This window comes from Heterocephalus glaber, unplaced genomic scaffold (assembly GCF_053883595.1).
Source record: "Heterocephalus glaber isolate CG9 unplaced genomic scaffold, H.glaber_assembly_v1.0 deba00001452, whole genome shotgun sequence".
In the NCBI taxonomy this organism is placed as follows: Eukaryota; Metazoa; Chordata; class Mammalia; order Rodentia; family Bathyergidae; genus Heterocephalus; species Heterocephalus glaber.
The window spans coordinates 19,609,724-19,623,454 of NW_028258302.1; the positions used below are offsets into that span (position 1 = coordinate 19,609,724).

The following is a 13,731-nucleotide window of genomic DNA, read 5'->3' on the forward strand; positions in this document are numbered from 1 at the left end:
CAGGGCTGGGTCAGTGCCCTGCTCTGTGTCCTCATAGCCCTGATACACTCCCCTCACTCTTGTTTAACATAGGGTTTCCATGTTGGTTTTCCAACTAGAAAGTTCCACCAGACCATGATCTTCATCATGTTCACTGTTCCATCTCTAGCTGCTAGATGGTGCCTGGCACTTAGTAGTTGCCTAATAAATGTTTTGTTTTGTTTTTTAAAGTAGAAAGACCTCTTTATTAGATTTTAGGACCCTGAGGACCAGCGGCTGTGTTCACTCTGTGTTCATTTTTTTAGTACTGGGGATTGAACTCAGGACCTTGTGCTTGTGAGGCAGGCGGTGGAACCACTGAGCTAAATCCCCCACCCTAATAAATATTTGTTGAGTTAATCTTTCCCCGAAGAATAAAGGCCTTACCTCCCTCTTTACCCAACCTGCTAATACTCTCTGCCCCTCTCCTTGCCAGCTCACTGAGGCCTCTCTCATCCCCAAAGTCCTTCTAGGACCCCAAGCCTCCTTGCACAGTAGGCCACTGGCTGAGCTTCTTGCTCCCAAGTTCACTGTGAGGCTCTGGGTTCCTGGAAACTTGACAGAACTGGTTCTTGTTCCTCCCAACAGGTGTGCCCCTGGTTACGTGGGTAATCCTAATGTACAAGGGGGCCGGTGCCTACCACAGAGTAAGTGGGGCCATAGCCTGGGGTGGGGGTGATGGGCAAGGCAAGGAACCTGGGGAGTTGGAGGGATGTGCAGCTGAGGGGAGCAGGGTAGAAATACCTGAGACAGTGCTGCCTGTTGGGGCCCCTGCCTGAATGGCTTCTGCTCACTCCCATCCCAGCAGACCAAGCCCCATTGGTGGTCCAGGTCCATCCTGCTCAGAGTGTAGTGCCCCAAGGAGGCCCCCACTCCCTGCGGTGTCAGGTCAGTGGGAACCCACCCCACTACTTCTATTGGTCCCGTGAGGATGGGCAGCCTGTACCCAGCAGCACCCAGCAGCGACATCAAGGTACCCGAGTCCCCATGAGTCCCCCAGGGAGAGGGGAGGCATGGGCTGTCCAGTGCCTGCCTGTGGGGGTGGATGGAGAAGGAAAATCTGCACTGATGAGCCCCTCCCCAGGTGCTGAGCTCCACTTCCCCAGCGTGCAGCCCTCTGATGCTGGGGTCTACATCTGCACCTGCCGAAACCTCCACCATGTCAACGCAAGCCGGGCAGAGCTGCTGGTCACTGGTGGGTCCCTTCTCCCCTCTCTCCAAGATTGCACCCTCCAGCAGAGGTGCATTCATCTGCTGGGAGGGGGTGATGGATGCCCAGATGAGGACAGTAGCCATGGATGGGGACCATGGATGGATCCAAGACCTGTTTGGGAGGCAGAATCCCCAGACTTGACTGTGGTGCATGAGGGCGAGTGGAAACGATGCTGCCCAGTCCTGGATTCTAGTGCCTGTGTAATGGGGTGCGGTTTAGTGAGACCCAGAAGGCTCCAGTTGGAGGTGTCTTCATTATGGCTCCCCTGAAGCAAAGTCTGAGACAAGATTTTTGTGCCAGTACTTCAGGGAGAGGAAGTGAGACAGGGAAGAGAAGGGTATGTTATCAAGAAAATTATGGCCAGGAGCAGGTTTTGCTTATTGTGGATAAGGAAACCCTGGGAGCCGGTGTAAAACATGCACCTCATAGTCATCCACTGCATCCAGGTCTGTGTGTGCCAGGTCCTCTCGGTCACTGACTGAGGCCAGTTCCAGGAGGGTCAAGCCCCCTGCACCTCTGTCTCACCTCCCCTCTAAGAATGCACAGTGGGATCCGGGAGCTCCAGAAAGTCCTTATGCACAGAAACACAGCAGCTTGCGGGAGTCAGGCAGGAGGGTGCTGGGGTAACCAGGCGGAGGGACATGAGTGGGACACTAGCAGCCCCTGCTGCCAGCAAGTCAGAAGAATCACAAGTTTGCCTTGGACTTGTGAAAGTTGGAGGTGTTTGGGGAGACACCTAGGTGGCTTGATCGCCGGGCATTTGGACTTTTGAGTCTGAACTTAGAAAAGAGTCTTTTACTGGAGAAATTCATCAGAGAGCTGTTGAGGCAAGGATGGCATTTCAGGCTGCAAGGCAGGGGAAGTCACCCCAGGAAAGCGGATACAGGACAAGGCCCAGGGTAGGGGTAAGATGTACAGCTAAAGAGGGAAGGGTAGGAAAAGCTGGAGTGAGCAGCCCTGGAGGTGGGAGGAAGCCACAATGGAAGCTGGAGGTCGGAGGAGGGAAAAGGGCTGCCAAGAGCACCACTGCTCACTGCTGCCGGGGGAGTAAGATAAAGTGAGGAAATGACTGTGGAGATCAGCGTGTGACTGCAGTGATCATCAGTGGGGAGGAAAAGGAAAGAGCAGAATGAGGGCAGGAAGGTGGCAGGTGGAGAAGCCGCTCTCTTGGGTCTCGGCTCTGAAGGGAAGCCATGAAATGACTGGGAGAACAAGGGGTCAAGGAAGTGTTTCCAGAAATGGAAAATTCCAGAACATACTGGTCTGTACACCGGAAGGGTCGCACAGTGAGGGAGAAGAGATACTGACATGGCGTGACAGGGAGAAAGGAAGTCCCTGGGCGGGGGTGGTGCATGGTAGCCCAAGGGTGGCAGGAGAAGGGTCCCATCCCTTAGGGGCCAGGAAGGAGGGAGCGGGGTAGATTGGGGGTTTGAAGAGATGGAAACATTGCTGACTAGTAGTTTGTGTTTTCTCAGCAAATGTGAGTTGAGGCCATGAGAGTGAGAGTGGAAGGGTCCGTGGGGAAGGGAGGAGGTGTGAAATTATTGTGTGGAGGAGGGAAATTTGACCCAGATGGAGAGACCCAGTTGCCATGAAGTGTGAAACGTTAAGAGCTCATTTGTGGCCTGTGGTCATGTCCTGGAGCTGGTGGACCCAGGGTGCCATTCTCCAGCCATGCTGCACTGTGCTCAGTGCCAGCAGGGAGGGCCTGGGTGGTTGGGCTGAGCCAAGATGGGGGGAGGGGGGTGCCAGGGGGTAGACCAGGAAGGGACACCCGGAGGTGGGGACAGAGGCTTGGCCAGCTCTCAGCTCACCAGGGGTCTTCCCGTGCCCACAGAGGCGCCAAGCAAGCCCATCACAGTGACGGTGGAGGAGCAGCGGAGCCAGAGCGTGCATCCCGGAGCCGATGTCACTTTCATCTGCACTGCCAAGAGCAAGGTGAGAGTGTGGGGCACAGGGGCCTGGGCCCTGGGCCCCAGGCCCCATCTCAACCTCACCTTCTTTTGTCCCCGAAGTCTCCTGCCTACACCCTGGTATGGACCCGCCTGCACAATGGGAAGCTGCCCTTGCGAGCCATGGACTTCAACGGCATCCTGACCATCCGAAACGTGCAGCCGAGTGATGCGGGCACCTATGTGTGCACCGGCTCCAACATGTTTGCCATGGACCAGGGCACAGCCCTGCTGCATGTGCAAGGTACACCTCGTCACCACGGCTGACCTCAGCCAGCGCTCCTCCCATTCCCACCAGGACTGCACACCATGCATGCCACAGGCATTTCCCAGCACCTGTGGGACCAGGTTCTGGACTAGGCTCTGAAGTCAGAGCACAGGACAGAAAGACAAACAGGGTCTCAGCCCTCCTGGGGTGTCTGTCCTGGTTGAGGCGACACAGTAAGACAACAGATGAACAAGTGAGAATTGCAGTGTCAGGGTGGGAAAGAGTGGAGGGATGAGAAAGCAACAAGTGAGGTGGGAGGAGGATGGGCTGCTGTGATAGCAAAGCTGAGACTGGAAGGAAAAGAAGGCATTGAGCCAGTTACAGAACTAGCAGAGTGTTCCCAGCAGAGAGAGCAGCTTGTGCAAAGGCCCTGAGGCAGAAGCATGTCCATGTGTTTGAGGCTCAGAAAGGCCAACCTGGCTGGATCTGTGGGAGGGAGAATAGGTAAGGAGTCTGAAGGTACAGGCAAAGGTGAGAGCACATGGCATGTGGTTCGGGTGAGGAGGTTATTAAGGCAATAGGAACCAAGGATACTTCTTAAATATGGAAGTAACAAGATCTCTTTGATATTTGTTTTTTGTTTTGTTTTATTCTGTTGCTGGGCATTGAACCCCCAGGCCTTTGCCCTGAACTATATCCTTAGCCCTAGCTCAGCTGCCCAGGCTGGTATCAAATTTGTGATCCTCCTCCCTCAGCTCAGTGCTTGGATTATAGGCATGCAACACCAAACCTGGCTTCCCATTGGTGGTTTTTTTTTGGTACCGGGGATCGAACTGGGGACCTTGCGCTTGCGATGCAGGTTCCGGAACCACTGAGCTAAATCCCTGGCCCTCCATTGATGTTTTTAAAGTTTCTGCTGAAAAGCATGGTTTGGTGGCAGATTCCTGTAATCCCAGCACTAGGGAGGCTGAGGCAGGAGGATTGCAAGTTCGAGCCCAGTGATACCGTCTCAAAAACTTTAAAAAGGTCTGGGGATATAGTTTAGTGGGTTCAATCCCCAGTACCACCAAAAGAAAAAAGAAAAAAGAGCTCCTGTGGCTACCATGAGGCTGGATGCCCATGGAGGGCTAGAGTGGGAGCAGAGAGTGGTGAGGAGGCCATTGCTGTGGGCCAGCTGACGTTGCCTGTCCTGAACACATCTTTCCTGATCCCCGTCAGCCTCCAGCACCTCATCTGCTCCTGTGGTCTCCATCCACCCACCGCAGCTCACTGTGCAGCCCGGACAGATGGCAGAGTTTCGGTGCAGTGCCAGGGGGAACCCCACGCCCACCCTTGAGTGGATAGGTGAGACCATGACACAGTGATGTTGAGCACTGCCCTGGGCGTGGGTGTGGCCAGCCATGGCCAGGACCAGGGTAGGGGCCAAGCACCCCAGAGGGCTGGAGCAAGGTTAGTCCCAGGGGTTGCTGACCCCATGTCTCTATGCCAGGGGGCCCCGGGGGCCAGCTCCCTCTGAAGGCACAGATCCATGAGGGCATCCTGCGCCTGCCAGCTGCTGAGCCCTCAGATCAGGGCCAGTACCTGTGCCGCGCCCTCAATGGCATCGGGCAGCACATGGGCAGGGCTGTTCTCCAAGTGCACGGTGAGCAGGCTGGGCTGGGCAAGGGGCTGGGACCCAGGCCGGGAGCTGGGGCAGCCGGGAGGTTCTTACAATGAGCTGTCTGCAGGGGGCAACGGGCCCAGGGTTCAGGTGAGCCCAGAGCGCATCCAGGTGCACGAAGGCCACACTGTCAGGCTGTACTGCAGGGCCACAGGGGTGCCCACCGCCACCATCACCTGGAGGAAGGAGGGTGGCAGTCTGCCCCCACAGGTAAGGGCCTGCCCCTGCCAGACCCACAGGCTCAGTGGCACCAGCCCATCTGCCCTTCTACACCCTGCCCACCTCCTCCCTGGCTCCCTTTCCCTCCTGTACCCCACAGGGAGCCCCAGCTGCCTCTACCCTTCCTGGTCCAGCATCCGATTCTGGCTTGGTGCCTGTCCTGACCCTGTCTGCCCCTCTGCCCACCCTCCTTGGCTTACCCTTGCCCACTGCCTCTCGGGTGGCTAAGCCTCTCTCTGTGTGGCAGGCCCGGTCTGAGCACACAGATATCGCCACACTGCTCATCCCAGCCATCACATCTGCCGACGCCGGCTTCTACCTCTGCATGGCCACCAGCCCCACGGGCACAGCACAGGCCCGTATCCAGGTGGCCGTCATGTCAGGTGTGGAGCCTCTGGGGGATGAGGGAGTAGGAGGGCAGGCCAGGCTCCCCTGAGGTCAGCTTACCCTCTGCTGACCCCAGCCTCAGGTGCCAGCTCACTGCCGGTCAAGATTGAGTCCTCATCGCCATCTGTGACCGAAGGGCAGACACTTGACCTCAGCTGTGTGGTGGCAGGGTTGGCCCACTCCCAGATCACGTGGTACAAGCGAGGGGGCAGCCTGCCTCCCCGCACCCAGGTAGGAGGCGCCCTAGCCCAAGCAGGGCCCTGGGGTAGGTTGGGGGCTCTGGCTGGGTGGCCACTGCACAGATGGAAGGCCCCCTACCCAGCAGGCCCCAGCAGCCAGGGCCAGCTGCATGCCCAGGAGAGTTTGATGGCTGAACCATGAAAGCCCAGAGGGAGCGGTGGCTTCAGCCCCATACCATTCCCCCACCTGGCCCAGGTCCACGGCTCCCGGCTGCGGCTCCCACAGGTCTCACCAGCAGACTCTGGAGAGTATGTGTGCCGAGTGGAGAGTGAGGCAGGACCCAAGGAGGCCTCCATCGTGGTCTCGGTGCTCCACAGCACCCACCCAGGCCTCAGCCACAGCCCAGGTGAGGAGACTCATGGGCTGTCCTTTGTGCTGGGACATCTGGACAGGGGCACATTCCAGGCAGGCTCTGACCCTCTGCTGCCTGCTTGGGGAGTGAGAGGCTGGGGCCGGGATGAGGGCTGGTCCAGGTTCCCTGGCGCCACATGCAAGGGTGTGGTTTCAGGTGTCAGCAAACAGCAGTGTTGAGGTCCCTCCCTGAGTTGGGAGCTGGGCTGCCCTGGAAGCAAATCCTGACCCTGCCCTTTGTCAGACTTGATCTAGTTCTTTGCCTTTGAGGACTTCAGTGTTCTCATCTGGAATGGTGCTATCAGTACTGCTGGCTGAGGGTGTAGTGTGGACGAGCTGGGGTCCAGGGAGAGTGCTGGGACACATGGTGAACACCGAAGAGGAAGTGGGGTCCGTAGTGTCTGTCCTCTGGGGCAGCCTGGCAGTGAAGGTCTCCGGCTTCCCACAATCTGATTGTCAGGAGATCACTCTTGGCAGAGGGGCCCAGAGCCTGCATTGGATGTGGGGTTGGAAGAATGGCTCCGCTGGCAGGGCAAAAAAATGGTTCCCTCCCAAGCTAGGGCTGGGCCACCTCCCACAGCTTCTGACCGAACCCTCTGTGCCCAGTGCCCGGCAGCAACCAGCCCATCCACATCGAGTCCTCCTCCTCCCACGTGGCTGAGGGGCAGACCCTGGATCTGAAGTGCGTGGTGCCCGGGCAGGCGCAAGTGACATGGCACAAGCGCGGGGGCAGCCTCCCCGCCCGGCACCAGGTACCTTGGCCCTCAGGCCAGCCCACTGCAGAGGCGGAAGGGGGCTGTTCCTGCCCCTCCCAACGCTGCCTGTTTGCACACAGACCCACGGCTCGCTCTTGCGGCTGCACCAAGTGTCCCCTGCTGACTCTGGCGAGTATGTGTGCCATGTGGTCCTTGGCTCTGAGCACCTGGAAACCTCTGTCCTGGTCTCCATCGAGCCCTCTGGCTCCATCCCTGGTGAGTGACTGATGACGTGGAAAGCTGGTGGATGCTGAGTGCCTTTGGAGAGGGTTGTCCAGGTGACTCCTGTTGACATCTGGGGGCAGGAGGCCCTCCCCAGCGCTGATGCAGGGCCCTGTCTGAGTGCTCTGCTATCTCCCCCCCCACGCTTTCCTTGGCCGCCTCACTGCCCTGGTTTCTACTTCTGCCCTGCCTCCTCCTCCTGTCTTGTGGCCTTACCTCCACTCAGCCCATGCCCTGATCCTCTGTTGAGTTGCTGGTCAGATCTCAAGACCAAGTCAGCTTCGGGTGGCGGTGGGGGGGGGTCCCTACCAGCTCTTCCAACAGCATTTGCTACCCTCACCCTTGTCCCCACAGCCCCAGCACCTGTCCCACCTGTCAGGATAGAGTCCTCATCCCCCACGGTGACCGAGGGGCAGACCCTGGATCTCAGCTGCACGGTGGCAGGGCAGGCTCATGCCCAGGTCACATGGTACAAGCGTGGGGGCAGCCTGCCTGCCCGGCACCAGGTACTCATACCTGGAACAATGGGCTCCCCAACTGGGGGGCTGGCAGTTCCCTGACCAGGGGACAGGGATCCAGGAAGTCCTCTCACACCTCTGCCCCCACTGCCCAGGTCCGTGGCTCCCACCTGTACATCTTCCAGGCCTCCCCAGCAGATGCCGGAGAGTACGTCTGCCGGGCCAGTGATGGGGTGGAGACCTCCATCACAGTCACGGTGACCAGGAACCAGGGGGCCAGCTTTGCCTACCGTGAGTGGGGCCGGCAGGCAGGACGGGGTGCAGAAGGAGAGGCTGGGCTGCTTTAAAGAACCAGGGTAACCAGGGACGACTTCTCTCCTAGCTCCGGGAAGCACCCAGCCCATCCACATCGAGTCGTCCTCCTCCCACGTGGCTGAAGGGCAGACCCTGGATCTGAACTGTGTGGTGCCTGGGCAGACACATGTCCAGGTCACATGGCACAAGCGTGGGGGCAGCCTGCCCACCCGGCACCAGGTAAAGGGGACAGGGAATAGAGAGACTGAGAAGAGGAGGTCCCTGCGTGGTGAGCAGGGGGCTCCTCTGAGACAAGGGAGGCCTTGGGCCCCTTCACACAGGCACATAATGCAGTGGTTAGAGCCTGGGGTCTAGGCCCAGCCAGCCTGATGTGAGGCCAGACCCCACCTCATCAGCTGTGACTGCATTCAAGTTATTAACTTCTCTGTGCCGTAGCTTCAGCTACAAAATAGAATTGTCTTAGGGATCAAGTTAAATAGTATATTTACAGAGTGCTCAGAGCTTGGCTTCTATTATGATTATCACAGTACCTTTAGCTATGATTATACTGTATCTTGTAGGATGGCACTGATCGCAGGAGGCACCATTATTTCATGTAGTAAGTGGGAGGGGCATCCACTTAGAACTGTCAGAGTGGCCACTGTACAAGGTGCAGTTGACTCAAGAATGTGTGCCTAGCACTGGTGCTGTGTGGCATTAGTGGGTGCCCAGTGCTCAGGGGCTCCTCCTGTGCATCCCCTGCTCCTGGGATGCAGTCCCCTCCCCCCACCAGTCAGACAGAGAAACTGCCCCGGACTCAGAGATTGCTGCAGGTCACAGATTGGGGCATGGCGCTCTCTGACCTCACCCCCCATCTGCAGACCCACGGCTCCCTGCTGAGGCTGCACCAGGTGTCCCCTGCCGACTCTGGCGAGTATGTGTGCCAGGTGGTGGGCAGCCCTGTGCCGTTGGAGACCTCTGTCCTGGTTTCCATTGAGCCCGAGGGCTCTGTGCCTGGTGAGTAGAACTGGGAGGGCTGGGCCACCCAGGGGTCCCCACTCCGGCCATGACAGGATCAGGAGGCCAGGCCTCAGTCTGCACCTCCCACAAGGCCAATAGCCCCGACCCCTCACATCCGTCTCTTCTCACCTCCTGCCAATTGACCCTCTGCCTTCTGTCACCAGCACTTGGGGTTACCCCCCGAGTCCGGATCGAGTCCTCCTCCTCCCATGTGGCCGAAGGGCAGACCCTGGACCTAAACTGCATTGTGCAAGGGCAGCCCCATGCCCAGATCACCTGGCACAAGCGTGGGGGCAGCCTGCCTGCCCGGCACCAGGTAGGACATGGAGAGTGAAAGAGGAACCTTGAAGACCCTCATAACTGCAGAATAAGCAACACGGGCTTGAGCTTGGGGTAGCTCCATGGTTAGTGCTTGGTTAGCATGTGCAAAGCCCTGTGTTCAGCCGGGCATGGTGGCAGAGGCCTGTAATCCCAGCATTCGGGAGGCTGAGGCAGGAGGGTTGTTAGAAGTTCAAGGCCAGCCTGGGCTTCATAGTGAGTTCAAGGCCAGGCTGAGCTACATAGTGAGACCCTGTCTCAAAAATCCAAAAAAACCTGGGTTTAATCTCCCACACCATGAAAAAGAAAGAAGGAAGGAGGGAAAAGGCAAGCCCAGGCTTTGAGTCAAGGCATATTTGAGTTTAGACACTGCTTTGCCACTTGCCTCCTGTGTGACCTTAAGCCAGTTGCTTCACTTCTCTGATCTTTAATGTCTTCATTTGTCAAATGGGCTCACACTGCCTACTTCCCCTACCCTTAGCATGTCAGCAAATGCTGTCCCCCAACTTTTCCCTGATGTGAAGTCTCAGGAGTCCCTGGCATGGATGAAGTGGCAGGCTGGGCCCTGTCCTAACTCTGGGGCAAGAACTTTGAAGGGTCATCATGAAGGGTGCTTCTTCTTGGAAGAGCTCCCATTAAGCTCTGACTGGCAGGGCCAGGAGGGAACCAGAGAAGGGGACAGGAGCCTGGCCCGGCTCTGAGCTTGCATCTCTGTCGCACCTGTGCAGGTGCGCGGCTCCAGGCTGCGGCTACCCCAGGTGACCCCTGCTGACTCCGGGGAGTATGTGTGCCGAGTGGCCAGAGGCTCAGATACCCACGAGGCCTCTGTTCTGGTCACCATCCAGCAGCGCCTCGGCCCCTCCCAGTGTGAGTGTCTCAGAGGTTGGGGCAGACAGTGGGGGCTGTTTGGGGCTCAGCTCCCCCAGGCCACAGCGACACCCTGCCTTCTCTCACCCTCCCAGCCCAGAGTGTGTTGTACCCCATCCACATCGAGTCCTCCTCAGCCTCGCTGGCCAATGGGCACACCCTGGACCTCAACTGCCTGGTGGCCACCCACGCCCCCCATACCATCACCTGGTACAAGCGAGGAGGCCGCTTACCCAGTCGTCACCAGGTGCGGAGTCACAGGACAGCAAGGAGACTGGCACTTTCAGAAGTTACAGAGGCTCTGGGGACCTCTGTGCTCATTCAGTCACTCAGTAAACACTGAGCATCCTCGTAGATAAGCCTGGTCTGATGCTGATGCTACAGAGCTATGTACTACTGACCTCAGTTGGATCCACTAACTCACTAAATATCCCCGAGATGCCGCAGCAGGTCGCGTCCTGTACCCAGTACTCATTCCCAGTGTAATAAGACAGGGGCCTGGCCAGGCATGGTGGCACACAGATACAATCCCAGCCACGCATACTGAGGCAGGATGATCACAAGTTTAACCCTAGTCTCAGCAGTTTAGCAACCTAGTGAGACCCTGTCTCAAAATAAAACATTTTAAAAGGGCTTGGGATGTAGCTCAGTGCAAAGGCCCTGGATTCATTTCCCAGTACCACTACAAAAAAGGGACAGACATGCTGAGTGACATCATGGGTGACCGCCAGGTCACCCCTGGGAAGGGCCTCCCAGGCTTTCTGGAGGGTGACAGGTAAGAACCGTACAGAACAGAGCCTGCCACCTGCCCTGCCCGGATCCTCGGAAAGACTACTGGGGAGGCTAGGATGCCCAGCAGTGGGTGAGGGGGTGGCTTCCAGAGTCAGGTGTCAGCGACAGCCATTCCTCAGACATGGTGGTGTCTCCCCTGCCCACTGCCACCTCCTCCCTCCAGATCGTTGGCTCCCGGCTACGGATCCCCCAGGTGACCCCAGCAGACTCCGGCGAATATGTGTGTCACGTCAGTAACGGTGCTGGTTCGAAGGAGACCTCTCTTATTGTCACCATCCAGGGCAGTGGCTCCTCCCATGGTGAGAGGGGGAGGACAGGCATTCCAACAGGTGGGTGCTTGTAGGGCTGGGAGGTGCCAGTACCATCATTGTCCTGACTTTGCCTGCATTGTCTACCGCCTGTCCCCAGTGCCCAGCGTCTCCCCACCAATCAGGATCGAGTCCTCGTCCCCCACAGTGGTGGAAGGGCAGACCCTGGATCTGAACTGCATGCTTGCCGGGCAGGCCCAGGCTACCATTACATGGTACAAGCGTGGGGGCAGCCTGCCCGTCAGACACCAGGTACTGACTGGCGCCTCGGGCGCAGGGAACCTGCTGTCCTGGGGTGAGCACACAGGGACTGGCCAGGGCTCCTTGTCACACCCAGGACATTCAGCACACCCCAGCTGTGGGGACCCAGTGGCCCCAGTGGCCCAGCTTCCTCTCCTCCCTGCCCCCCAGGCCCACGGCTCCCACCTGCGGCTGCACCAGCTGTCCGTGGCTGACTCCGGCGAGTATGTGTGTCGGGCCAACAACAACATCGACGCCCAGGAGGCCTCCATCGTGGTCTCCGTCTCTCCCAGCACCAGCAGCCCCTCCGGTGAGTTTGACAAAGACTCTTCTCCCAGGAAAGGGCCAAGGAGACCCAGATAACTAGTGTTCCCGAGGAGAAGGGGCCTGTGTTTGTTTTTTGGGTTTTTTGGTACCAGGGATCAAACTCTGGTCCTTCCTCTTGCAAGGCAGACAGCGGAACCACTGAGCTCAATCCCAGGTCCGAGAAGGAGCTTTTGAGTTAGTCTTCAGACAGGGGTGGTGATCAGGGCAGGGGCTCTGCACCAAGAGACTGGGCCAGTTACTTTTACCTCTTGGCCTCGGTCTCCCAATCAATAAAATGGGGATGTTGATTATTCTGATCTCGTAGATCTGCACAGTCGCATGGTGTCATTAGCCAGGTGTAGGAGTTAAAATTAAATAAGATTTAAAATTCTATTTCTGCCAGGTGTGGTGGCACATGCTTGTAATTCCAGCACTAGGGAGGCTGAGGCAGGAGGATCTCCACAAGTTCTAGGCCAGCCTGGGCTACATAGTGAATTTAAGACCAGCCTAAACTACATAGCAAGGCTTTGTCTCAGGCCGGGGATTTAGCTCAGTGGTTCCGGTGCCTGCCTTGAAAGCTCAAGGTCCTGAGCTCGATCCCCGGTACCAAAAAAAAAAAAAAGACTTTGTCTCAAAAAATAATAATAATAAAATAAAAATTTCCATTTCCAACCTGTCAAGTGCTCTATTGCCATGTGGCTGCTGCCATTGTCTTGAAAATGCACATAAAAGGGCATTTCTGTTATCACAGGAAATGTGTGAATTTGTGAGAGTTAGATGAGTTAACACGCATAAGGTAGTTAAAACACTGCAAGTCGCACTGTGCATGCTTAATAAGTGTTAACTGTGACTGTTCCTGGGGCCTGGGGTTTTCTGTGACTGAACATCCCACAACTCTGCTCCCAAATCTTTTTTTTTGGTACCGGGGATCGAACTCAGGCCCTTGCGCTTGCAAGGCAGGTAGCGGAACCACTGAGCTAAATCCCCGGCCCTCTGCTCCCAAATCTTTTTCTTTTTGGTACCAGGGATCAAACTCGGGTCCTTGCGTTTGCACAGCAGGTGGTGGAACCACTAAGCTAAATCCCCGACCCTACTCCCAAATCTTAATATGTCCAAGCCCTGACCTGCTCCTCTGTGTCCGTAGCTCCCAGCAGTGCTGGGCCCATCCGAATTGAATCATCATCTTCACATGTAGCTGAAGGGCAGACCCTGGATCTGAACTGTGTGGTGCCTGGGCAGGCCCATGCCCAGGTCACGTGGCACAGGCGCAGGGGCAGCCTGCCCACTCATCATCAGGTATGGGTGGCAGGAGATGGTGGGAGGGCTGCTGTGGCTGGGCCCTGGCCTGCTATGCCCACCTAGGTCAGAGGTCGGAGTCTCTTGCAGGCCCCAAGCCTGCAAGGAGTGAGATTGGCCCCTGACACTGCCCTCTGTCTTCCTGTCCTGCCCTACTCAGGCCCATGGCTCCAGGCTGCGGCTGTACCAGGTATCCCCAGCTGACTCGGGCGAGTACGTGTGCCGCGTGCTGGGCAGCTCTGGTCCCCAGGAGGCCTCAGTCTTGGTCACCATCGAGGCCTCTGGCTCTAACACTGTCCACGTCCCAGGTGAGAGTCCTGCGTGGGGCTGGGAGGCTGGAGAGGGAGAACAGGTAGTGGCAGACAGAGCTGTTTGGCAAAGGAAATGCTGTTTGGCACCTGGAGTCATCTGCCCCTCTAATCCCAGACCCCTGCCCACCCTCACCATCCCAAGAGGAAGGGCCCAGCTGGGAGGGTGGTTCCTGTCCACTCAAGGGCCCAAGTACAAGGCTTAGAGTCTGGCATCTGCTGGCTTGAGCTCCAGCTCCGTGTCCCCTCAGAGATGTTGCACAAGGACTTCCTCTTTCCACATCTCACTGTCTTTAACT

At 57.5% G+C, this 13,731-nt stretch overlaps 1 protein-coding gene across 9 annotated transcripts in view; it reads left to right on the forward strand.

Annotated features, from left to right (window-relative positions):
- Hspg2 (heparan sulfate proteoglycan 2) overlaps window positions 1–13,731 on the forward strand; it is a 97,036-nt gene that overhangs the window by 64,690 nt on the left and 18,615 nt on the right. For 4 of the 9 annotated variants that reach the window (XM_087215626.1, XM_087215621.1, XM_087215624.1 and 1 more), the window contains 25 exons: window positions 607–665; window positions 827–991; window positions 1,103–1,213; window positions 3,069–3,169; window positions 3,247–3,427; window positions 4,610–4,735; window positions 4,881–5,033; window positions 5,119–5,261; window positions 5,518–5,653; window positions 5,734–5,888; window positions 6,093–6,243; window positions 6,855–7,000; window positions 7,084–7,219; window positions 7,580–7,731; window positions 7,839–7,974; window positions 8,066–8,217; window positions 8,859–8,994; window positions 9,162–9,313; window positions 10,044–10,182; window positions 10,278–10,429; window positions 11,138–11,273; window positions 11,383–11,534; window positions 11,694–11,832; window positions 12,973–13,124; window positions 13,285–13,432. In XM_087215626.1, the coding sequence (XP_087071752.1) occupies window positions 607–665; window positions 827–991; window positions 1,103–1,213; window positions 3,069–3,169; window positions 3,247–3,427; window positions 4,610–4,735; window positions 4,881–5,033; window positions 5,119–5,261; window positions 5,518–5,653; window positions 5,734–5,888; window positions 6,093–6,243; window positions 6,855–7,000; window positions 7,084–7,219; window positions 7,580–7,731; window positions 7,839–7,974; window positions 8,066–8,217; window positions 8,859–8,994; window positions 9,162–9,313; window positions 10,044–10,182; window positions 10,278–10,429; window positions 11,138–11,273; window positions 11,383–11,534; window positions 11,694–11,832; window positions 12,973–13,124; window positions 13,285–13,432 (3,509 nt within the window). Of the gene's footprint in view, window positions 1–606; window positions 666–823; window positions 992–1,102; window positions 1,214–3,068; window positions 3,170–3,246; window positions 3,428–4,609; window positions 4,736–4,880; window positions 5,034–5,118; window positions 5,262–5,517; window positions 5,654–5,733; window positions 5,889–6,092; window positions 6,244–6,854; window positions 7,001–7,083; window positions 7,220–7,579; window positions 7,732–7,838; window positions 7,975–8,065; window positions 8,218–8,858; window positions 8,995–9,161; window positions 9,314–10,043; window positions 10,183–10,277; window positions 10,430–11,137; window positions 11,304–11,382; window positions 11,535–11,693; window positions 11,833–12,972; window positions 13,125–13,284; window positions 13,433–13,731 lie in introns of all 9 variants that reach the window. The other 5 variants (XM_087215620.1, XM_087215622.1, XM_087215623.1 and 2 more) reach the window with 3 other exon arrangements.